Source organism: Pavona decussata, unplaced genomic scaffold, assembly GCF_977016875.1.
Source record: "Pavona decussata unplaced genomic scaffold, jaPavDecu1.1 SCAFFOLD_155, whole genome shotgun sequence".
Lineage (NCBI taxonomy): Eukaryota > Metazoa > Cnidaria > Anthozoa > Scleractinia > Agariciidae > Pavona > Pavona decussata.
The window spans coordinates 45685-71603 of record NW_028145567.1 but is presented as its reverse complement, the minus strand read 5'-3'; the positions used below and the strand labels follow the sequence as shown (position 1 = coordinate 71603).

Sequence of the window (25919 nt, the reverse complement as noted above, 5' to 3'; positions counted from 1 at the left end):
AGATTCTGTCATTTTTTATTTCTCCTTGACAATGGCGTCATGAAGACACCGAAACGTCGGTTTTTATCGTTAATTTTTGCATGTCTTTGCAATAATAATAATAATAATAATAATAATAATAATAATAATAATAATAATAATTATTATTATTATTATTTTCCCTTTCCCCTATCAAAGCTATTTCTTTAGTCTGTGTGTCTATTTTTACTTCAGTAGGGCATAACTAAGATAACAGTGATTACATTTTAAATCTCTTAACTCAGTTTCAGATTCAAACAGAAAGTATTATGCTAACAGTTTTATATTATACAAACTAATTTATTAAAACAATGAAGGCATAACGCTGAATAACTTTGCGACGGTTTGAAGAAAGAAAAAAATGGAATTAAGATGATGTAGCTCTTCTAATATAAACTGCATATGCTGACTCAGTTAAACAAACAAGCCCATTGTCAAAATCAGTATACATCTCCTCAGGCACAAAAGCACTGAAAGCCTTAAGTAGTTTCTTTTTTCCTCGACACCAATGCTACAATGCTTGCGTTTAACCTACGAGAGAAAATTAAACGGTATTATTTTATCATATGCCTTTGGTTTCGGGGATAAAACAACAACGTTATGGTTGGCTGTGTTAATGTTATTGCGTCAAGGATTTTCACGCCTGTTGGCGGATAGGGTGAAAAAGATGAATGAAAAAAGTTTAATCGTTTCGTATGAGGCGCCACCCAGGTCGAATTTCGATCGAAGGGTCGAAAGGTCGGAGTTTTGGTGGTTCTGCTGTTTTGTTTCCGCATTGTCTCTTTTTACCCAGGTATACAAAAGGGTGCTGGCAACATACTAGTGAGGGTGGCACAAAGTGCCCGCGCTGAATTAATAACTCAAACACCACTGAACTTTATGACTTTTTTTAAAATTTATCCAACAAAAATTCGTGTGGCACTCAGAAGTTCACGTGTCTTGATTTTCAACAGCAACAAGACTTTAAGAGGTGTGACATCGCTTCTTTTACAATAATAAAATTTTTTTGAGCATTTTTTTATCGATCATTTTAATTGTAGTCGAATCAGTTTGAAAGGTTTTCTGTTTTTTTCTTTTGAAAAAAGCGATTGGAGAAATTCCAATGGTAGCCGTGCAGAAACCGACGTAATACCCACATGATATTACGCCATCTTCCCATATTTAAGATGTCCTCCTCTTTTCCGACTCAGTATGCGGAACTAATGACCTAATTTCCACCTCATATGACGTCACCGTCCTATTTGTTTGACGCTAAAGGGAATGCGATAGTTATGAACAATTTATATACCCTGCAGGTTTCGTCATAAAGTTAAAGCTCTTATATTGAATTGATCATTTTTACTTTCGGAGAAGTGCTGCTAGGAGTCCTTAAAATCACTTAATCAGTGAATAGATGCATCAACTGGGGGTGATTTCTGTCCAATATACTATCCATGCATCCATTTGACTTAATGTATGCAAAGCAGAAAATTGTCATCCACCTTCAGCAAATTTTCCTGGTTAACTAGACACTGGGTTGTTTTCTTCCTTAATATGAACACATTTCATTATTGTAAGACATACCGGACAAGTTATGTTCTGAAAGGAGATCCAGACCCCGTGACCTTTATCCTTAGATCTACTAGTGTTTCTAACTTAAGTTTCCTATAGGCTCACCAGTACCACCCTTGGGTGGATAAGACGTATTTATGGAGCAAAGTTTTTCTTTACGTTAAATATTACAATGGCAGTGACCTTCAACTGCTGGAACTAACGTAAACTTAAGGAAAATAACCACTGGCAGCCTCCTAGTTGAAAACAAACTTACTTTATTTTCTGCCGGCTTCCAAGTCTTCTGATCTCTTTCTCCTCGAGTACCTGAGAGCGGTCGAACCAACAGAGCAAATGATGAACACAAAAAGCGCAACAGACATTCCGATAACAGTTGCTCGAAATGAAGTGGACTCTTGGTGAAATATACTGTGGACTTCCTCTTGCCCTTTCTTTGGCGCCGTTTGAGCCATGTGCTTCTTTGATGTTGTGTCCTTACAATACAGAAAAACAAAGCAATTTATATTAATAGAATAAAATGAATGGAAATTTAAAACGTTCTATTTGATATAATAATTATGTTGCAAACTCTATTTTGCATTTACCTCTTTTATAAAGGATAACCGATCACTCGAGAGATAGAAAAATGAGTCAAAATTGGCTAATTAACATCCAAGTAAATGGGGCGTAAAAGGGAGGGCAAGTTAATCCTGTGGAATGCAAGGAACGAACTCAGAAAACTCCCACTTATGTAAAGGTATCTTACGGAATGGTCTCCTGGTATTATTCGTAAAAGTGATGACTTTGAACGTTGATAACTTTGTAAATATTCAATCAAATAATACCAAACTTTTCTTCAACTTTATCTGCTTCAATTTATTAATGTTCACGTGAAACTTGATGATAAGGCAACAGTATTTTGACAATATAGGTGGATAGCGTTGCCGCCATGTTAGTGGTAAAAACAAAAGAAAATTTGCTTACATAGTTTGCATAAAAATGGAAGTTAGGAGAGAAAAAAATCTTATTATATTATTATTATAGAAGAGAAAAATCTTATTGTTCCATACCACCAACATGGCCGCCATGACGTAAGATGCAATCAACCTATATTTGTGGAATTTTGGGCCTATAATGTGAAATTTCCAGTTTTGCCGCATAATGTTTAGCGTTTCTTTATCAATTTTGATTATTTTGAACCAACTTGGATGGTTTTCTATAGTAGCGAAATCGAGAAACCTAGGATGCCGGACCCAAGATGTTGACTGTGAAGAAAAAATGTCACAATTCTCACATCATATGACATCATCGTTTTCATCTTACGTACTGCAAAAGTAACAGTCTTAGACGTACTATATACCCTCCAAGATTCATTGTTATAGCCTTAACTGCTTTGTAGTTCTAATACAAGAGGAAGGAAAGGACGAACTCTCCCTCCCCACCCTCCCTCAACCCGCCAAACACAGGCTAAATCTATCAAGAGCCTTGTTGCTAAAATATCAAGTCACAATTCCAGTTGTTATCAGTAAAAATTTTCCATTTTGTAAGTTAATCCAACATTTTAAATTAAAACTTCTCGGGGCATTTGTCGAAAATTAATGTAAATCTTCAGCTGGGTATTATTAATATCTTGGCAGGTTATGTGACATTTCAGTAACTCTTATTCAGATTGTTGTATTTATTTTAGCAGATTCTTAAATTAGGTTTTATAGCAAAAAATCTTACTTTTTCATATCCAAGCATGAGTCACGAAACTTTCTTAAAATTTCTTAATATTTACCAGGAAACAAATTGTAACTGCACGTCCATCTTCATCCAATTTGATATTTTACATGGAAACCATATGTAAATTCAAAGACAGGTTTTGCGGAATTTTTCAAATTTCCCGATTTTCACTGAAAAAAAAATTGTACTGCGGTGGGTAGCTTTTATATTTCAAAGTGTTCTTTAACTAGTTTTGTTCACTTGTTTGGTCAATTTTGTTGGCTGTTTGGTTATTTGGAAAGTTGGCCACAGTCCGCAGATCACATGTCCTAACTCCCAGGTAATGCGAGCTCTTTAGGCCATCTGACGTACCTCAACCGAAACTCAATTCCTTGTCCCTTAAGACGGAAAATCCGGGTCTAAATAAAGTTAGGCTATCAATCTCATTTTCTGGCCAATATTTTCTGGGACAGATACGAAAATAGCATTTGACGTGTACGTTTGTGTTCTGGATATCTATAACCACAAAGTTGATAGCCACTAAAATCGTTCGGACTGTACATAAACACAGCACAACATTGCAAGGGAGGGGGCGCGGGGATGGGGAGGTTTATCGTATTAAGTTTTGTAAATCGTCCCAACATTTTTGGCAAGGATTGTATATTTGTAATACTCTCTTACCGTATGGGATTTGAACACCCTGCTAATATTAGCCACAATCTCATCAGAGACGAAGTCGATCACCTTGAACAAACAGTCCTGCCCCATTTCGCTGAAGTCATTCTTCTTGATTGCAACTCCGTACCCATGTTTTTCCTCGAATACTCGAGCAACTGATAGTCCTGAGTCACCTTTCCATTTGATAAATTCGATCCCTGCAAAGAACTCTTCCATGATCCCTTCCACTTTTCCTGTTTCCAACAAATCGTTTTCTTCATCATAAAGGCCCTCAAAATCTAGGAAATAAATAAACAGAGAAAAAAGTGAATATTAAATAAAGGAAAAATACAGTTAGTCCACTGAAATCAATGGACAAATGACTACTGCAACTTCAATCATGCAAATAAACTCGCCAATCTTTGAAGCAAGTTTCTGGTCATAGCTGAGCAATAGGGATAGTAAGTCGAGTCTTACTAAGCTATAATCAAGTAGATTGTATCTTTATATGTAGGAACATTGCTGTTGATTATGAGTCCTTCGGTCACACTTTAGAAATAAGTATTCGAAGCTGTATTGAAAGCAGAGAATGTGTTACTTACCAGTGATGTTTATTCCGAGATCCACGGCTCGTTTGAAAGCAAAACTGTCCTTTTGAACACCAAACTACAAACATGTTATATAAAAAAAGACAGTAAGTGCGTGAGTAGGTGTGATTCATACAAAAAATTTCAAAAACAAAGTGTAAAGGTTCGAATTGTCGTGAAATTTAAACACTGCTATTATCCGTTGAGAAATCTAGGCTTGAACTACATAAGAATTTACATTTCCTAAAATCGCTGCAAAACGGTGGAAATCTACCGAACAAAGAGAGACGTTCATAATATCTTGATCGGAGTTTTGGAAGAGGAAGATTCATATACAAACATCTCCACAATTATTCGTAACTTTTAAAATATTTTGAATGATATTACTTAGTGCATATGAAGCAAAATTTATTTTTGCGCTGTTGCAAAATATAACGTTTGAAATATAAGATTTCAAAGTTCGAGATGTCCATGATGAAACTTAATGATTTTACAAGCGCCGAAAGTTGGACTATTTTGACCCGAAAAATTTTTGTTCAAATCGCGCGGTCAAAATACCATGTGACAACATCCGCTGACGTAACGTTGGGTACAATATGGCGGATAGTGCGAAAGAAAAGGCTAGAGGAGGGAGATAATGCGTTGCTGGCCCCCTTACAATGAAACTTGAAAAAACAGTGCGAAAACGAAGGGAACTAGAATGCACCAGATTCCCTCCTTGTAAGAAATCAACGATCGTGAACAAAACTATTAACCCCAACATTACGTCACAAGAGGGAATTTTGCAATAAAGTCGACCCAGTGTCCACTCCATTTTCAGGTAAATATAGTCCAACTTTCAGCGCTTGTAAAATCGTCAATTTTCACCCTATACAACTCAAACTTTGGAATCATAAATTTTCACGCAAAGATAAATTTCGCTTCATATGTGGATTAGCTAAAAAATTAATATATCTACTATTCCTAGAGTCCAAGCTCAGTCATTGGAATCTGGTCTTCCTCTTCTTCTTGTTCTTGTTCTTCCTTTTCTTTCTTTCTTATTCCTCTTCTGAGTGAAGGGCAATTATTATATGTGGGTCACTGGTCCCGTTGTAATCAATTTGCGCGTTACTGAGAATAAAGTCTTGTTGTTATTTCCTCAAACTTCAGTAAAACATTTCGAAGATCTCAGCGCACGAAGAACGTTGTGTAGAGAAATAAACTGACAAGACGACAAACTATTCCGATATACATGTACAACCTAACTTTCGTAACTGACTGTAGATTGATTGAGTGAAGAACCTATACTGGCAGAAGAGAAACATGAAAGAGAACCTCGACTCTTACGACAAACTGACCTTAACTTTGAAAATAGGGTCTAAATTTTAAAGTTTAGTTTAGTTTAAAAAGTGAATGTGATTATCACCCATTTTCGCATTCAAATTTCTCGCGCGCCGCATGTTGGAATTTATGACGTTATACGGTTTCCATTATTTTCAGTTTGAAGTTCTATTGTGTAGATTAATTGGGTTGTCTGTGGTCTCTTATTCTTGTTTCCTCCCAACCGCATGACGTTATGAAATCCATAATGGAAATGGCGGCGCGAAAAAATCCCAAAATACTTCCTATCAACACTTTTTAAACTTCTCCTTGAAATTTTGACACTATTTCCAACATCTTAACGTCAATTTTTTGTAAGAGTAGAGGTTCCCTTGAAGTGGTAAAAGAGAGCTGTAATATATTTGACCAGTGCTTTTCAAGTTTACTTTTCTATTTACCGTTTTTCCAGTAGTAAAATCATATCTCTCTACTGTGACGCTTGTCAAAGCACTTGAGAGTGTGGCTGTCAATATTGAACACATGGTGACACCAATCATTATCCACAATACAGAGAATAGCCGGGCAATAATGGACTTTGGAGTCTTGTCGCCATATCTAGTAGGTAAAAGAAGAAAGTGAAAATTAGTTTGAGTAGTCTTGATTAAAGGTAGCCCACACCGTAATTAGCTGACAGCACGGGGTCCTTTGAAATCGCCTAAAGGCCCCCTCTTAAATGGCAAAGTCAAAACAAAGCAGAACGACTGAGATAAATAGAAAAAGATAGATATACCTTTATTTAAACACGATCATGGCTGAAGACCCTAGCAATCAGGGGTCGTACATACGTATTTTAGGCTTAATCATTGAAAAAGGTTTACGTGCAAGTCAAATGTAGTATTCCTCAAAAAAGTAAGTGATATGAGCCTTTTGGCAATCTTAGTTTACGTTTCCCTTAAATTAAAAGAAAAATTCTTCAGCTGCTATAACTTGTGTGGGTTCCCAATAATACAGTCTGCTCAGTTTATTGCTTTCCCAAAATATATCGGCAAGATGGCCGCGTTGTAATTTTAAATCACGGTGACAAAGCTGGCACTGTGGTAACAGAGTTCTATTGGAAAGTTTAACTCAAACATTTCAAGAATCTAGGGCCCGGTTGATCAAAAGCCGATTTACGCATACACGAAGCTGACGTCGTTCATCTGAGAACTTTTACAATGCAAGTTTGGCATGAGATTTCTTTCCATTTAGAAAGCCGCCATGAGTGCTAAGCTGCTCACGTTCTTATTCGATTGTTTTTTATATAAATTCTGTTATAAGGAGGAAAGAATATTCGTCTTCTGAACCTATGATTCTTGCTATTTTTAATTTATTATATTATTTATTATTAACACTTACCCAACTGTAGACATCGTGACAAATGCCCACCAAAAGCCATCAAAAGCTCCGCGGTAAGATGGACCACCGAACTCCTTCGGATTGGTCCTGGCGTCCTTAAACAAAGAAATAATGAAATACAAAGTTGCAATTGTGGTCAATTATGGGCACAATATCTTCCCATTGCTCTGTTTTTTTGTCAGGATGAACTCCTTATAGCCGAAACGTTTTCATGGCTCTCTTTGCCAATTCACATCGACCTGTGAGTTTTCAGTACCAATTCTTAAAACCTTCTGTTCTAAGTAGCAGGTGAAAATGCACTGAATAACTGTGAAAGTTCCCTGAGTTTCCTGATTGGAAACACATTGATAAGAGAAGAAGGTTCGGAAATTCAATTTTAATTATCATAACATCGAAGGACTTTCAGTGCTCCGAATTTCTCCAAGAATTATTGATGATTTACATCAAACACTCGAAACAGTTTTTCGATCGATTTCCAAACACCTCAAAGCTGGTAAAAAAAAAAGAAATAAGAAAGAAAGAAAAAAAAAAAAACTCGCCTGCGTGTTGCTTTTTTAAGCACGCTCCTTGATGCGATGAAATATCTTAGTTGCAAATTTGTGAAGTTGCCCTTCGAGATATATTTTACAATAATAAGCCAGGCCATGAAGTGCCTTCTCATTGCTTTCGATTTTTAGACAACTTTGGTATAAGTTTTTTCCATGGTTAACTTTGGTCTTTAGCGTTTTGGAATGTTCGATACCACGCAAATAAGACAGTTCATTTTATGCACAAGACAGTACAATGATACCAGGGCATTGGGTTACAGCTAAAACATGGCGTGTTTAACTAATGAAACAGAACATTTGATCATGAAAAATCTGATTTTAAAAAATATTATCTAAAGGGTGTAGGATTAATTAAGCCATGCACGGTCATTTGTTCATGATTTCGATTTATTGAGATGTGAATTAAGCGACCTGATATATGAATAACCAGTATGCTTTTATTTGACCAAAAAAACAATTTTCTGCTGTTCATAATGATAGGAAAACAACTTATTTTAAAATATTCAAATCCGCTGAGTGCTCTTTGAAAAACACTGAAGCCACTCGAGCTCGCTTACTGAATAATAAAAATTGACTTACGAAGATCCAAATGCAGATTCCAGCCAAACACGACAACAGAAGGCTCAAAACCACGATAGGCCATGTCCCCAATAAAGCTTTCAACAGATCGTCGCCTCTATTGATCGAATATGACAGTTTTCGTTGAATCAAGACAACACCAGGAGACTCGATAATGTTGATGTAGAACCGGTTAAGAGTACTCATTTGTTGGCTCCTAGGTATTGGAAAAACAAAGGTCACGTTTTCGTTAAAGATATTCTGGAATAGTTCTGAGGTGTTTGACGCCACAGCCAGGTACTTTAGTTTTGGTTTTCGTTCCAAAAAATACGAGCAGCACTTATCCAAAGCAAAATCAAGGACTTGATGGAAGATCCCGTCGACGTTTGGTTGATCATCAGTGGCATTTGTTTGCAAGGAGTATGGTGGTTTGAGTTGCCAAGCGATGTTAACTTGATTCGGGCAATTCGGAGTCGGCAAAATGGAAACCAGCTGCTTAGGATTTCGCGGTACTGGAGCAGGCTGCGTTTGTAGAGGCCGAGGGAGAACGCTTTTCATGAAATTTTGAAGTAGTATTCTGTCGATTGCATTAAGAGTCTTAAAACCAGCGATAACAAACAGGACTATAAAACATTTCGACTTCATCTTTTGATTAACACTCAGTGAATCCCACAGTGAGCTTCTGTGAAGTCACGGGAGTGGATATTACCTAAAAACTATCCTAATGCCATTAATTTTCTAAACCTTTAATTTATCTGCCAGTCAAACAGCGTGGGAAGTCTGCTTCAATTGAAAAGCTTTTAGCTAGAAAAGCTGGATCACTTTATAGATTGAAATTTCAAACTAATTGGCCTCCATCTTTTAGAATGAATACTAAGCTGTACGTTATACCTTTATAATTTAACTTCGAAACACACTTTGAGCACGCAAAGTAAAGAGTTTTTATTCCTAGTTGGTTACCACGAGACTTTTTTTAATCGCAGAAGAGGCAAAGAATCAGATGCTTTGTAATGAGTCATTATTTTCTCTGGGGTATTATCATACAAAGCCCAGCCTGAAAGCTTAAGGGGGAATTTCACCTAAGCGCCATTTTTTCCGCCACTTGACATGGCTTTAATAGAAATATCTCGTTCACGTTACAAGCAAATCCAAAAACTCTACACTCATCCCGTGAATCTGTGTTGGGGGGTGTTTTGTGAATTTTGGGTATATTTGGGAGGAGATAGTTTTCCTAGAAGGATTGGTAAAATTAAGAGAAATAAGAAATATTGAAGATTTTCAACTGTCTTTTGGTGTTGAAAAATCATTTTCTTTCTTCTATCCCTTCTTAAAACCTCTTCAAATTTCATTCAAATTTAGGTGAAATCCCCCCTTAACTTGACTGTTGTTCAGGTGTCTTTTAGACCTCCTCTCTATCTTATATTAACACTTAGAAATGTTTTTTTCAATAACTAAGGTTCTGCAAATAGGACTGAACATTTTCCTCAGATATCATCAATTATTTATATGTAAGGTTAAACTTAGCATATATAATTGCATGAGGCCGAGTAGAATTAAGGATTAACTTTCACGCGTATTTTGGCAACGGAGGCAATTTGTGAAAACTTTGAAAATACAGGTGAAAACATTGTTAATTGAGGGGCTTGTTATCAAACCTTGCCATGACAACAACGTTGTTGCAATTTATGTTGGAAGGGCCGTGACTGTGCACAATCCTTTGTTTCAACGTTCACGTTACAGTTGGATATCTTAACAGGAACGTTTCTATTGCTCAGTTGTTCCAACACATTCAAAATCTATCAAAATCTATCGTGGTTTTTGCACGGTCAGGGCAAAAAAAAAAACTTATATTAATAAAGAAGTTTGTCATGCTTCGATTTTAACAATTGCCGGTCTTTTATTAACTATTATCAAGTTACACGGATTCATTGCGGTTACGTGTTTATAATCTAAAAACGTTACAATTTGAAATTTGAAAATACAACTGGTAAATAAGTATAAGCTAATGTTACAACGTGGCAGACGAAAACAAAATACGTAACAATGAGTTAATTACATAATTTAGGAAGATGAAAGACGGGATTTACTAGTTAGCGCCAAACTACGTAATCCCACACAAAACAACCTACCCCATGGATCTTTTCGATGTGGAGACAACTGTTTAACTTGCAACTACATAACAGACGGACGTATCAGCTACACATTTCATTCTACCGGCGAAACTAGACATATTACTCATCATATAGACTGTAACTCTAAAAACGTTATTTACATGGTACACTGCAACCGCTGCCACAAACAATACATAGGAGAAACAAAACGGCGACTTAAAGACCGTTTTAACGAACACCGTAGACCAGTCGACAAACAAACAAACAGTTCCAAACCCACCACAGTTTCAGAACATTTTCTTTCTAACGACCATAACGCTTCTGACATGCTACTAATTCCTCTCGAACTCATCAAATCTGTACAGGCCCGCAAATGATCCCGGCCCGCAAATGATCCCAGGACCGGAAGTGATCCCCAAATTGAACCGTAAATGATCCCCGGACGGGAAATGATCCCCAGATTGGACCGCAAATGATCCCCGATCGCCTCACCATAAATATAGAATGGAACGGACTCAAATTTGGACAGTGGATTTAAATTTTATACACTTCGCTATTTTTTCCCTTAATAACACCAGTCGTTATATTAAGCTATATGCATATAAATTTAACAACTTTAAAAATTATAATGTAGCAGCTCAGTGCAACAGAACAATTTTTTTATATAAACTGGAACATACATGTCAGTTGTTCTCTCAGGCATGTAACCTGCGAACGCAGACGTATTTCCGGCTGTCGAGATTTTCTCCGCCAGAATTCTCTCGACAGCCGGAAATACGTCTATGTTCGCAGGCTATCAGGTGTGTCACCTGAGAACAATAAGTAATTGGGTGCGTCGCCTTTGCTTCGAGAGCCGGCACTCTGATATATTTAATAGAAATTTCTTCAGAGGGAGATTTTGAACTCGGCCTTTCTTATCTCGGGTGTATCGCCAGTAAAGGACGAGCAATCGGGTGTGTCGCCTTTGCTTTGCCATGTTTAATACTCGCTGCACATCGACGATAACACTTTATTTTACTCCGGATTATTCAATTGTTCGAAGGTTTTTGAGTGAACCGGAAATAATCGACTGCACGCAGTGAGTGAATGTTGATTGCTGTGAACTTTTACAATGGGATGGGTGAGACTCGTATTGCACCGAAAATGTGGTTTTAAACTATCAACAGCACTTCCGTAAACAATGTGCCTCCTGTAGTGATCAAGGAAAAATTTGGATGGCAAAATCGGTATGCCGACGACAGTGTGTTTTGAAAAAAAAAAATAGAAAAAAAAAAAAAAAAAAAGACTGGGAGTCCAACTAGCGGCAAAACGAAAACGAAAGACAAAATCAACATATTACGCGATAACGTATTGGACGACCGAGGCTTAAACGTTATGCTTAAGATAAAGATCCGATTAAGAACAAAGGCGACGATAGTGGGTGAGATTTGACCGCCATCTGAAGCGCATTGACCGATTCTCCTTCCTTTTTCGAAAAAAAAAAAAAATTCAATAAAATAAAACTTGCGAAAGTCTTAACTGACCCGCTCTTTAGTTTGGACGAGTTTCGTACAATTCGTGCACATTTTAGGCATTGTAATGGTATAAGTGCATCATATACATGTATGTTACAGTTTATAGGTAAATTGTTCTGTTGTACTGTGCTGCTATATAATAATATTATAATATTAAAGTTGAGAAATTTGCATGCAGATAGCTTAAATATAACGAGTGGTGTTATTAAAAAAAAGGAATTCTATAAAGTGTAAATCCACTGTCCAAATTTGAGTCCATTCCATTCTATATTTATGGTAAGGCGATCGGGGATCATTTGCGGTCCAACATGGGGATCATTTCCCGTCCGGGGATCATTTGCGGTTCAATTTGGGGATCATTTCCGGTCCTGGGATCATTTGCGGGCCTGTACAAATCTAATCGTGACAGTGTACGCAAAGCTAGAGAAGCATACCTCATCGACATAGGTCAAACTATTGAACCCTTAGGTCTTAACAGGAGAGATGAGACATAAACATTTTTCCCGTCTTTCATCTTCCTAAATTATGTAATTAACTCATTGTTACGTATTTTGTTTTCGTCTACCACGTTGTAACATTAGCTTATACCTATTTACCAGTTGTATTTTCAAATTTCAAATTGTAACGTTTTTGTTTATGTAACTTTAGCCTTTTTTCAGGGTATCTATTGTAACTGTTTAAAATTGTAACGTATCTTGCCACATGGTCAGTCTCAAGCATACCCTGAAGAAGAAAGGCCGTGCCTTTCGAAATATTGGAAAATATACTTCCCTGACCGTGAAATCAGCCTTGCTCTTTTTTTAGATTATTTGCTTTACAATTTTTTTGCTGATTAGATCCTTCACTACAGGATCCGGTACTTTTATTTTGTCACGGTGGTCCTTGCAAACACAGTTTATCACTGGTTTTTATAGATAGCAACACGTTTACGGCAACGGCAAACCCTAAATTTCCATTTAGATTCTCAAAGGAACTATAAAAATTAATCAAGCAAATGGTTAACGTGAAATTACTCCCCTTCGAGTAGAAACAATTAATACACGTACAGACTAAAATACGGATCGAAGCATAACAATCAACGATCACGAGTCATATTAAACAGAAAAAAAAACAGTGGACACACAGATATCAGGCACGTAGGTAAGGGTTAGATAGGGGTGTTCGTTGAGCCCCAAATATTGCTGAGCGCCGGAGGCGCTCTTACTAGGGGGGTCCGGGGGCATGCTCCCCCTGAAAGTTTTGAAAATCTAGGTTCCCAGAAACCTCATTCCCTGTAATTTGAGACCTATTTTAGGCAAATCACAAATTTGTTTTACAGCAGCTTTTTCAGCTATATACATCATTTCTACGGCATAATTGTTTCAACTTAAACAAGAAAGTTCAATGTACATTCTGCGCCCTGTCGAGTTCTGATAGCTATTCGATCTGCTGATAGTCAAACACCAAGCTGGTAAACTGCATCATTCTCGGGTGTAGGCCTTCGAACAAATTGACTATCTCGTCAAGATTGACAGGCATATCATATTTGATATGCATTAGAACCAGGGCGGACATTCTAATCTCGCGCATGGTACACCTCATGTAGTTGTTCAACCTCCTCATTGTGCTTTTTCTTCCGCCATTACTGATCTGTAAAGGGGGTTCGTTCGAACCCCTCGAACCCCCCCTCCTACGCGCCTGGATATTAAAGTACTGCTATTAAAAATGACAGTTACAAGCCTTTCTGAAGATGGCCTACGGCTCAGATTCACCGTCAACTGAAGTCACCAACAACAGTTCTATTATTAAAACTGATCTGGATGTTCACACTAGGCATACTACTGAGTCTACTGATACTCCTGGGTTTAAATAATTTACTAATCAACAGTCTTTATAAAAGTGAGTACTATTAAACAGAACATTAAACAATCTATTGATATAGTTCTGAGTACAACCACTTTGTAGAAAACTACTCCCCCACGGATGATTCAACAGTGAGACTGTTACGTTTTTATATCAATTTGAACTTGTACAAACATAGGTGTCTACTTCAGTTTATATTCATTATTGCTTTTCCAACAGATATGCTTCATTTCCTCAGCTGTTGTTAATATAAAATGCGGATTTCGACCTCAGTGTGTAAAACAAATTAAAAGTGGTTAGGAAAATCGCATTAAATAAAATTGAAATGATATTCAACTTCTTCATCTGTTTCTGTGTTGAGCCACTTTCAATTTCCCCTACTAGCCAATTATTGCTGGTGACCCCCCCTCTTTCACTCAATTTTTTTGGTAGCCCCCCCCCCTTTAGTGCCATTTTTTTTCTCGTGCCCCCCCCCCCCCCCCCCCTAAATCCCACCTCATAAAAAATGAACGGTGCCTTAACAGTCACTCAAGTAAAGGATAATAGAAATGTATGCCGTAATCTTAACTTAAAAAAGAATGCCGCCCGGAATGTTTCTCTTAGATTTCACCAACTAACAAACAGATTCCAACAAAAGCCGATGTCCCCAATAATTTACTAATGAACACGTAATTGCCTCTTTTAATTGAGTACCAAGGTTTACTTTGAATTAAGACAACGCGCGCACCACTTTTCCAAAGCAAAATCAAGGGCTTGATGGAAAATCCCGTCGACGTTGAAGTTTGTTTGGTTGTAGGTGGCATTTTTTTTTTTTGCATCGCAAGGGGGTATAGTGGCCTTAGTTGGTGAGAGATGTTTGAAGAGAGGAGTAACTGAATAATTTAGATTTGTTCCTGGCGTCAATAGTGATCACCGATAGTGCTCCAGGAAGAGTATTGGTCATTAAAATTTTTGCAAAAGCCCCCGTCGGTTGTAAATCTACAATCAGTGTCAAAATTCGCTATTTGACCTATTACACCTTGCCCCCCCCCCCCCCCTCCCCCCATTCATATTCAATGTTGGAGGGTGCTGAGAGTGCCTGTCTTTCTCAACAACATTCTGAACATTATATGGTGAGAGCGGCATGGAGACGTTAGAACGGCTTCGGTTCTTCAAATTTTCACTGGTTGTAGCCTCTCCCTGTGGCACAAATGTTATATTTTAGATCAGGGGTATCTGGACGTCCTAACCTTCTGGCATCCATGCCAATCCAGGCACCCCCGTTATCAAACCATACTTGTAAATGTATCATTATGTATATATGACAAACCAAATAAATTTTGTTCTTCCTCTTCTTATTAAAGAAACTAGACTAGCAACAGCAAAAGGTCGACTGTAAAACGTTTTCGCTTCATCATCCTCTCAAACAGTTGTAGTCACTGTCATCGGCGATGAGACATCTGCAAAGTTATCGAGTCACATATTAGGGCCATTTATACAGGAGAAAATAAGACGCATCTTATTTTCTCCCGTATAAATGGCCCTGTTATCATCCCCTTGTTTCCTTCACCTTCAATTTATGTGCAATCAATCAGTGAGAGAGTTTTACTTGAGTTCCTGACTATCTATAAACTAGAGAATTCCTACGGGTCACGCACACAGCGTATAATTTAACAAAACGTAGTATGTGATAAACTTGGGTTGTAGCTCCATGTGACAACCTTATAAACTGTATATGCAGACTCAGTTAAACAAACAAGTCCATTGTCAAAATCAGTATACATCTCCTTATGCACAAAAGCACTGAATGCCTTAAGTAGTTTCTTCTTTCCCCGACACCAATGCTACAATGCTTGCGTTTAACCTACAAGAGAAAATTAAACGGTCTCATTTTATCATGTGGTTTCCGGGGATAAAACAACAACGTCATGGTTGGTTGTGTCAATGTAATTGCGTCAAAGGTCTTCACGCCTATCGGCATGGCGGATAGGGTGAAAAAGATGAATAAAACAAGCTTAATCGTATCGTATGAGGCGCTACCCAGGTCGAATTTCGATCGAAGGGTCGAACGATCAGAGGAGTTGGTGGTTTTACTGTGTTGTTTCCTTACAAAGTAAACTTTGCTCCAAATTATCTCTTTTCACCCAGGTGTATAAATGGGCGCTGGTAACATATAGCTGATGGTGTCACAAACTGTGCCCGCGCTGAGTTAATAACTCAAACAGCACTAAACTTTATGGCTTTTCCCAAAATTGATCCAACAAAAATCCAGTAGTTCACGTGTCTTGATTTTTGTTTTACCACAGCAATAAGATTTTGAGAGGTGTGACATCGTTTCTTTTACAGTAATAAAAATATTTGAGCTTTTTTTTCATTTTGATTATAGTCGAATCAGTTTGAAAGGTTTTTTTTTTTTTTTCTTTCGTAAAAACTGATTGGAGAAATTTCAATGGCAGCTATGCAGAACTGACGACGTAATGACCACGTGATATTACGCCATTAACCATTTTTTGGGACGTCCTCCTCTTTTCCGGCTCAGTATGCAGAACTAATAACCTAATTTCCACGTCATATGACAACTTCGTCCTATTTTTCGGACGCTAAAGGGAATACGGTAGTTATGAACAATCTTTATACCCTGCAGGTTTCATTGTGATAGCCTTAAAGCTCTTAGATTGAATTTGGTCCTTTTTACTTCTGGATAAGTGCTGCTAGGAGTCCTCAAAATTAGTTAATCAGTGAATAGATGTATCATAAACTGATTTCTGGGGATTTTCCCAATATACTATCTAAGCATCAATCTGACTTAATGTTTCCAAAGCAGGAAATTATCATCCACCTTCAGCAAATTTTCCTGGTTAACTAGGCACTAGATTGTTTTCTTCCTTAATATGAACATATATGATTATCGGAAGACACAACGGACAAGTTCTGAAAGGAGATCCAGACCCGTCGACCCTATCCCTAGATCTACCAGTGTTACTAACATACGTTTTCCTAGCGGCACACCAGTACCGCCCATGGGTGGATAGGACATATTAATGGAGAAATTTTTTTTCTTTACGTTGAATATTACAATGGCAGTGACCTTCAACTGCTGGAACTAACATAATCTTTAGGAAAATTACCACTGGCAGCTTCCTAGTTGAAAAACATTTACTATACTTTATTTTTTCCCGGCTTCCAAGTCTTCTAATCTCTTTCTCCTCGAGTACCTCAGAGAGGTCGAACCAACAGAGCAAATGATAAACACAGAAAGTGCAACAGACATTCCAATAACAGTTGCTCGAAATGAAGTGGACTCTTGGTGAAATATGCTGTGGACTTCCTCTTGCCCTTTTTTTGGTGCTGTTTGAGCCACGTGCTTCTTTGACACTGTCTCCTTACAATGCAGGAAAACAAAACAATTCATATTGATAGAATAAAATGGGTGGAAATTTGGAACGTTCGCTTTGATATATGTTACAAACTCTAGTTGCATTAACCTCTTTTATAAGGACACAAAAAAGAGTCCAAATTGGCTAATTAGCATCCAAATTATTGTCGTAATTCTCAAATCATTTGGCGTCATCATCTCATCTTACGTACCGCAAAAGTAACAGTCTTAGACGTACGATATACCGTCGAAGGTTCATTGTTTTAGCCTTAACTGTCTTGTAGTTGCAATACGATAGTAAGGAAAGGGGCAACTCTACCCCACCCACCCCGCTCCTTCTCGCCTCGTTCAGGCTAAATACAGTGAAAATTTATCGAGAGTCTTCTTGCCAACATATCAAGTCACAATTCCACTTGTTATCAGTAAGAATTTCCCATTTTGTACGTTTATCCAACATTTTAAATTGAACCTTCTCGGGGTATTTGTCGAATATTAATGTACATCTTCAGCTGGGTAATATCTTGGCAGGTTATGTGATATTCCAGCAACTCTTATTCAGATTGTTGTATTTATTTTACCAGATCCTTAAATTAGGTTTCATAGCACAAAATCGTAATTTTTTAAATCGAAGCATGGGCCACGAAATTTTCTTAAAATGTCTTTAAATTTACCGGGAAGCAAATTGAAACTGCACGTCCATCTTCATCCAATTTGATTCTTTACATTTCAACAGACAGGTTTTGCGAAATTTTCAATTTTCCTGATTTTCAATGAAAAATTTATCCTACTGCATGCGGTACGTAACTTCTTTATCATTAAGTGTTCTTTAGCTGGTTTTGTTCTCTTTTTGGTCAATTATGCTGGCTGTTTGGTTATTTGGAAAGATGGCCACCGCTCGGAGATCACATAACATAAAGCCAAGGTCATGCGAGCTCTTTAGGCCATCTTACGTACCTCAAAAGAAACTCCATTCCTGGTCCTGTAAGACCGAAAATCTGTGTCTAGATAAGGTTAAGCTATTTATCTACAATTCTGGACAATTTTTTCAAGGACAGATACGAAAATAGCGTTTGCCGTTTACGTTTGTCTTCTGGATATCTATAGCCAGTCACCATAAGCATGGTGGTAGCGTCATTGCGAATTTTTGGAAGTCCCCCCCCCGCACCCTCCCAGTAGCAAATTTGGTAGCCACTGAAATCATTCGGACTGTACATAATGACAGCAACATGACAACATTGCGAGGAAGTGGGCGCGGGGTTGGGGAGTTTTGAAAATCGTCCCAACATTTTTGGCAATGATTGTTTATTTGTAACACTCTCTTACCGTATGAGATTTGAGCACCCTGCTAATATTAGCCACAATGTCATTAGAGATGAAGTCGATCACTTGAAACAAACAGTCCTGCGCCATTCCGCTGAAGTCATTCTTATTGATTGCAACTCCATACCCATGTTTCTCCTCGAATATTCGAGCAACTGATAGTCTTGAGTCACCTTTCCACTTGATAAACTCGACCCCTGCAAACAAATCTTCCATGATCCCTTCAACCTTTCCTGTTTCCAATAAATCGTTTGCCTCATCATACAGGGTCTCAAAATCTAGCGAAATAAGCAAACAAAGAAATAAATGAATATAGAAAGAAGGAAAGAAAACTCGAAGTTCACTGAAATTCCTGGGCAAATGGCGGCTGTAACTGCAATCACACAAATAAATTTGCCGATCTTTGATAGCTGAGCAATCGGGATAATAAGCCGAGTATTACATACCATTTATTAACCGAGAGTGAGGTCATTACAGGGAAATCTCAGACCAAGGCCTTGATGTATTGACCGAGCGATAGCGAGGTCAATACATCATTAGGCCGAGGTCTTTGATGTCCCTGTAATGATCGAACGGACGAGGTTAATAAGTTATTTATTATATGGCCTTTTTAGCGGTATTCTTAAAAAGAATACAATGAAAACACCGGAAGTAATTATCCACATCCGCTTGCGCGCGCAAGAGGTCATTCACTGAATCGAAACGAACCTGGCGATGCGATCGAAACCACAAGACACAGTTTCTTTCACAATGAGACAATTTTTGTCTTTATTACGTCAAGATCTAGTGCAAATTTAACCACTTAAATTTCAAAACAACACACTGACCTGTGTTTACAAGTTTGACCCTTAACATTTTTAAAAGCTAAGGCATAGATGGGCCTTGTTTGTGATTGAATTTCTGAACACGTGGGAAGAACTTGCAGTGATTTCAGTGACACTTGCGATGCTGATATTAATCTTCGTCGTCGCTCTCAATAACGTAACGTCGCTTTTTCCCTTGTTGGATCAATTTCACTGGGCCATTGAAGATCTGAAAGTGACATCCAGAGATACTGCTGATATTCGCTCCAGGAAAAACACCATTTGAAGCTGCTGGAACGCTCGCAATATTTACAGCGAGCGAATTCGTCGTGTGTCGGAGAGTCAGCTGGCTGTGTGATTACTGGGAACTTGACATGAAATGGACACTACTACTGGCTGGAGGAGCAGTTATCTGCTGGGCATTTTGGGACTGACTTGAACCACTCAAGACATACGACATCTGTCGCTGATGGTGCTCATTTGCTGACTTGTATGACTGGAGGCTTTGAAGATTTTTGTGACAGCTCAGTTGAGCCACGAAAGTCTCTGGAGTATTTGCATCTAGCAATCGGTCAATGCTGGTCTTCCTGACACTGTGGTTTGCTACTTTTGATCCTTGTCTCTGGATACTGGCTTCATCTGCGGCTGTTTTCAAGAACTTACCTATTTCATTTTTGCCAAGGGGCGCCTTCATGTACCACACTTGAGGATTTATTCGGCGGTGGCCGTGTCGTACAGCAAGGAAGAATGGAGCGTCTGGCTTGTTCATTTCTTCAGGTCGGTGGCTTTTGAACAGCCTGTAAAAATAGACAGGACACCTCTCTGTGTTTGTGGCGTATGCTTTTGGTGAGAAAGGACGCCTATGGCCATTTTCCTTGCCTTTACGTGTCTTGGTGCCCAGCTCATTCAGCCAAACAAGCATTTCGCGGCCATCTTGAATTGGATCCGTCTGCAAGGAACCGTCTACCCAGCACAATTTACGGCTCTCGTCACGGGCTCTAAACCCGAAACGCAGGGAGAGAATCCACCACATGGTTCTTTGAAGGGCTATGGGATTTTCTGTACCGAATGCGTCACTCTGAAAAAGCTTTTCTTCTTCTTCTTCTTCTTCAGTCAGCGAGCGAGTCGCGTTGGGACGGTTGCCTTTGCCTTGCACAACAAAGTTTTTACGCTTGGCTTCCAGCACTTTTCGTGAAAATGCAAACTCATCGTCCTTCATAATGTTCATCTTGGACCCGGAATCAGACAGAAACCTCTGGATACTTCTCTGCAGTCCCGTCAAAGTACTTGGCTCGTATTCCTTGCCATTGATTTTCCTTACGTCTTTAAAGAACTTTCCCAGGAGGTGGTCAAGTTCTTCCGGTGGTAAGTCCAAACTCCGAACATTTGTCTTGTTTATCTCGTCAAGAAAACGGTAAAAACACTTCATATCGCTTGACGTTTTTTTCACAGTGTTTTCACTTTTCTATTCTTGAAAAAACTTTTGTAATTCCTCTTGACTGTTACAGAAATTTTCGTTTTCGTGAGTGATAACTTTGCTCATGTTGTTTTGCCCACTTTTGGCCTGTTCTTCGTCCTTTGGATAATAAAACTCGCTCTCGCTATGGCTCTCTTTGTCGCTCACACTAAAGAAGTATCTGTATGCTAGTTTCTTTTTCAGTTATTGAAAATAGAGTTGTACTTTGTCCATATTTTTTGTTGTTTTCGCCCACGCGCTCGTAGCTTTCACTCACAACTCAAAAGAGCCGTCGAGCCGAGAAAAATTCTCATAATGCCAGGTCATTACAAGAAAATCTTGCCCACTAAGCAGCCAATCAGAGCGTGTGTACTATTGTAGCCATATAATAATTAGCTATTTAACAAATAGATTCCATTTTGCCGTGCGTCTATACTCTTATAACGCACAGATGACGTCAAAACGTGGTGCGAACAAAGAAGTACGCTACGAGCAGCAGGCGAGTAGCGTGACTGATGTTCTCACCACGTTTTGACGTCCTCTGTGCGATATCAGAGTACAGACCCACGGCAAAATGGAATCTATTTGTTTTATACAATAACCAAGACATTTCAACACATTTCGTGAGCGAGCATCGCGTTGCGTGAGCTGAGTCAAAAACTTTTCAGCAAACCCAGTTTTGGACTACTACACACTTGCAATTGTGATCTTCTAAATTAGAGTATAATCCGAAAGAATTTCACTAACAATATTTTCAAAACTAACCTTTATTCCAAAAGGAAATCCTGACCTCAAAATATTACAGCATGTAAGTCGCTTACGATTTGTAATCGATTACTCGCCATTACCGGATTTCTATCGGCGACATATTTGCTTCCTTTTCACGTCACAACAAAGTTCTAGCTTTCCTATCCTGGTTGAGGTCACTCTCAACGGTCTTTGTCCAATCTTTTATTGAACAGTTTTCCTTTCCTGAGAAAATTTCCCTTTGTTTGTCCGCTACTCGCAAAAACAGTTTTCAAAACTTTGTTGACTCTGGCTGGACTCTAGACTCTGATCACGTGCGTCGGTCACACCACTCGATGACGTCAATCGTGCGCCTATACTCTAATCGCACACTCCTCTAGACCAATCAAAACGCGAGTTTTACACAGTTCATTGTATAAAATCTGCACATATGCAGGAACATTGCTGTTGATTATGAGTCAAAAGTTGTGGATAGCAGTAGGCAGGTTAAAAGTTGAAGAAAAACGACAACAGTTTTGAGTTTTTAAAACATATTTGGAGAGCTCTTCTGTCAAAACATGTTTTCAGAAATCAAAGCTGTTGTCGTTTTTCTTAAACTGATTCAGATGACTTCAGAGAGACGTATTGGAAGCTATGTTGAACGCAGAGAATGTGTTACTTACCGGTGATGTTTATTCCGAGATCCACGGCTCGTTTGAAAGCAAAACTGCCCTTTTGAACACCAAACTGCAAACATGTCATATAAAAATGCCAGTAAGTGCATTTTAATACAATCGTTGCAAAACGGTCACCGTAGAGATTTACCAAAGAAATCGTTTAAGAGAAACTTTCATTATATCTTGATCGGAGTTTTGGAAGATGAAGATTCATATACAAACATCTTCCCTATTATTCGGGACTTTTAAAATATTTTTTTTTATTTACTTAAATTAATATATCTACGATTCCCAGAGTCCATGCTCAGTCATTGGAATCTGCTTTTCTTTCTCCTTTATCATTTGGCTTTTTATTCTTCTTCTTCTTCTTCTTCTTTTTCTTCTTTCTTTACTTATCTTTCGACTGACCAGCAATAATTATTATACGTGGGTCACTGGTCCCGTTGTAATCAATTTGCGTGTTAGAATAAAGTATGGTCGTTATTTCCTCTATTATAAGTCCAGTAAGACATTTCGAAGATCTAGGCGCACGAAGAACGTTGTGTAGAGAAATATACTGACAAGACGACAAACTATTCCGATATACAGCCTAACTTTCGTGACTGACTGTGGATTGATTGAGTGAATAACCTACTGGTAGAGCAGCATTGACAACAGAAGATATAATTGGGCTGTCTGTGGTCGCTTATTCTTGTTTTCCTCCAAACTGCATGACGTCATGGTATCCAAATTGGCGCGCAGAAAATTTAAAAGCGAAAATAGCCCAAAAGAAAATCGTATTTTTAGCACACTAAAATGCTATCTATCTCTACTTTTTAAACTAAGCTTTGAAATCTTAACCCTATTTCCAAGTCATATGGTAAACAAGAGCTGCAATAGATTTGACCAGTCCTTGACACGTTTATTTTTGTATATACCGTTTTTCCAGTGGTAAAATCATATCTCTCTACTGTGACGCTTGTCAAAGCACTTGAGAGTGTGGCTGTCAGTATTGAACACATGGTGACACCAATAATTATCCACAATACAGAGAATAGCCGTGCAACTATGGATTTTGGAGTCTTGATTATCTGTTATCTTATCTGTAACCCACACGAACTTTGAAATCAACGAAATTTGCCGTCTTAAAAGCGATTTACCTCTATTTCAAAGCTATCGTGGTTAAAGTTGCGTCGTATTTTAGGCTAAATCATTGAAAATGGTTAATTTGCAGTCAAATGTAGTATTCCTCAAAAAAGTAAGTAATATGAGCCTTTTGGCTCAGTTTCAGTACTTTACCCTTAATTAAAAAAAAAAAAAGGAATCCATAGCTGTAAGTTATAACATGTGTGGGTTTCCTATTAGTACCCGGCTTCCCACAGTATATTACCAAAATGGCGTTGTAGTTTTCAGTCGCTTTTGGCTGCTGAAAGGTGACCTGTGGTAACGGAGTTTTATTGAAATGTTTAACTCAGACATTTCAAGAATATAGCTAAACGTCGTTGTTTTGAGAACTTTTACAGCACGAGTCTGGCATGGGATTTTTTTCCATTTAGAAAGCAGCCATGAGTGCTAAGTTACTCACTTTCGTATTCGATTGTTTTCTTCAATAAATTCTTTTATTAAATGTGAATTAGGGAGAAACGAAAACTCGGAAAAAAAAATCCGATTTCCAGATGGGATTTGAACCCACAACCCTCCGTGATCTAGTCGGACTCATGCTACTGGAGACTCTATGCTGAGCAAGGGTCAAATTGTGGGTATCGACTGGAACCGCATCGCGCAGCTACACAGTCACGTACTGACTCATATGCATGCATCCGACTAGATCACGGAGGGTCGTGGGTTCAAATCTCATCTGGGACTCGGATTTTTTTTTCCGAGTCTTCGTTTCTCCCTAATTCACATTTTTAAAATATCCTGTTGTAGTTGTTTCTCCGTTAGTAAATTCTTTTACAAGGAGAAAAGAAGGATTGTACTCTGTACTTCTGATTCTTGCCATTTTAAAATTATTATTTTATTTATTATTAACACTTACCCAACTGTAGACATCGTGACTAATGCCCACCAAAAGCCATCAAAAGCTCCGCGGTAAGATGGACCAGCAAACTCCCTTGGATTGGTCCTGGCGTCTTTAAACGAAGAAAAAATGAAATACAAAGTTGCCATTGCGATTAATTATGGGCACAATTCAACCGATTTCCATACACCTCAAAGCTGGTAAAAAAAAAAAAAAAGAAAAAAGAAAAACACGGCTGCGTGTTGTTTCTTAAGACTGCTTCTTTGTGCGATGAAATACATTACTTGAAATTTTGTGAAGTTGACTTTCGAGATGTTATTGAGAATAATAAGCTTGATTCTGTGCTGCAAGTCAGAGCATGAAGTGCCTTCTCATTTCTGTCGATTTTTAGGCGACTTTGGTATAAGTTTCTTTCATAGATAATTTTGGTCTGAAAGGTTTTGGAATGTTTGAGCTCACCCAAATAAGAAAATTCATTTTATTTTAAATAATGAATGAAACAAAACAGTGCAATGATAACTAGGCATTAAGTACAACCAAAACGTTTCATATTTAACTAATGAAAAATGAAGTTTGATCATGATATCTTGACGTCTATTTTATGGAAAAATACCAATTATGACTTTATTGTAGAAAAGGTGTAGGAAGCCACAGTCATCTTTTCATGATTTCGATGTATTCATATGTAAATTAAATGATCTGTTATACGGAATAACCACCATGGTTACCCGCTGTTCGCAGGCAATTATAGCAAAACCGGCTAATTTTAAAATATGCAAATCTCGCTGATTGCTCTTTGAAAAAGACTAAACACACTCGAGCTTGGAAGAAGAAAAAAAGGAAAAAAGAAAACATGGAAAAAAAAAAGAGGAGGAAAACTAAACTAAAACGTATGTGTACTTGTCTGTATACCATACGCTGTAATGGCGTGCTGGGTGGCTGCAAAGAAGACGGCGGAGAACAGAAAAAGATAGATGTCTTCGGTTTCAGACTTTGCTCCGCCAAGGCGCTAGGAAGAAGAAGAGACGCTTACTGAATAATTACAATTGACTTACCAAGATCCAAATGCAAATTCCAGCCAAACACGACATCAGAAGGCTCAAAACCACGATAGGCCATGTCCCCAATATAGCTCTGAACAGATCATTGCCCCTATTGATCGAGTAGGACGGTTTTCGTTGAATCAAGACAACACCAGGAGAGTCTAAGATGTTGATGTAGTACCGGCTATAACTCATTTGTTGGCCTTTAGGTATTGGGAAAACCAAGGTCACGTCTCCGTTAAAAATATTCAGGAGAAGTGATGAGGTGTTGGAAGCGACGGTCAGGTATTTTAGTATTGGTTTCGTTCCCCGTAGAAATCAAGGACTTGGTGGAAGATCCCGTCGACGTTTGGTTGATCGCCACTGACATTTTTCTCCAAGGTGTATGGTGGCTTCAATTGCCAAGAGATGTTAACTTGTCTTGGGCAAAGTGTAGGCCGCTCGTCTACCATTGACTGAATCGCACTCTCAGCATGTACAGAAGAAGAATTTAGATTTGGTGAGATCGAAAAAGCTGGCGGAGGCCCTCGGTTTTCTGTCGATTGCGGAAGGAGAACGTTTTCCATGAAAGTTTGTAATAGTTCTCTGTCGGTTGCATTAAGAATTTTAAAAGCAGCCACAGAAATAAGGACTGTAAAACATTTAAACTTCATCTCAGTTTCATTAATACTTAGGAATATCCGACCATAAACATCTGTGAAGTGACGGGAGTCGATAGTATCTTACTTTAAAAGCGGTCTTGATACCATTCATTTTTTAAACATTAGAACTGGTATA

At 38.2% G+C, this 25919-nt stretch overlaps 2 protein-coding genes across 4 annotated transcripts; both read right to left on the bottom strand.

The window, feature by feature from the left end:
- Window positions 1-177: 177 nt before the first annotated feature.
- On the bottom strand, window positions 178-24189 carry LOC146465695 (uncharacterized). 2 transcript variants are annotated; one of them, XM_085128030.1, is made up of 7 exons: window positions 8318-9996; window positions 7191-7285; window positions 6254-6410; window positions 4512-4575; window positions 3934-4208; window positions 1826-2042; window positions 178-549 (listed from the first exon to the last, which is right to left on the bottom strand). In XM_085128030.1, the coding sequence occupies exons 1-6, from the start codon at window positions 8939-8941 to the stop codon at window positions 1827-1829; spliced, it is 1431 nt and encodes a 476-aa protein (XP_084984156.1). In that variant the 5' UTR covers window positions 8942-9996; the 3' UTR covers window positions 178-549; window position 1826. The 2 variants fall into 2 exon arrangements, with proteins under 2 accessions (XP_084984156.1, XP_084984157.1); XM_085128031.1 differs by lacking the exons at window positions 7191-7285; window positions 8318-9996 and adding an exon at window positions 24118-24189.
- On the bottom strand, window positions 14287-24212 carry LOC146465694 (uncharacterized). Of its 2 annotated transcripts, XM_085128034.1 has the most exons (6): window positions 24114-24212; window positions 23018-23170; window positions 22107-22170; window positions 18442-18716; window positions 16908-17124; window positions 14287-15606 (listed from the first exon to the last, which is right to left on the bottom strand). In XM_085128034.1, the coding sequence occupies exons 2-5, from the start codon at window positions 23099-23101 to the stop codon at window positions 16909-16911; spliced, it is 639 nt and encodes a 212-aa protein (XP_084984160.1). In that variant the 5' UTR covers window positions 23102-23170; window positions 24114-24212; the 3' UTR covers window positions 14287-15606; window position 16908. The 2 variants fall into 2 exon arrangements, with proteins under 2 accessions (XP_084984160.1, XP_084984159.1); XM_085128033.1 differs by lacking the exon at window positions 14287-15606 and having other exon boundaries at window positions 16733-17124.
- Between the last annotated feature and the right edge of the window lie 1707 nt (window positions 24213-25919).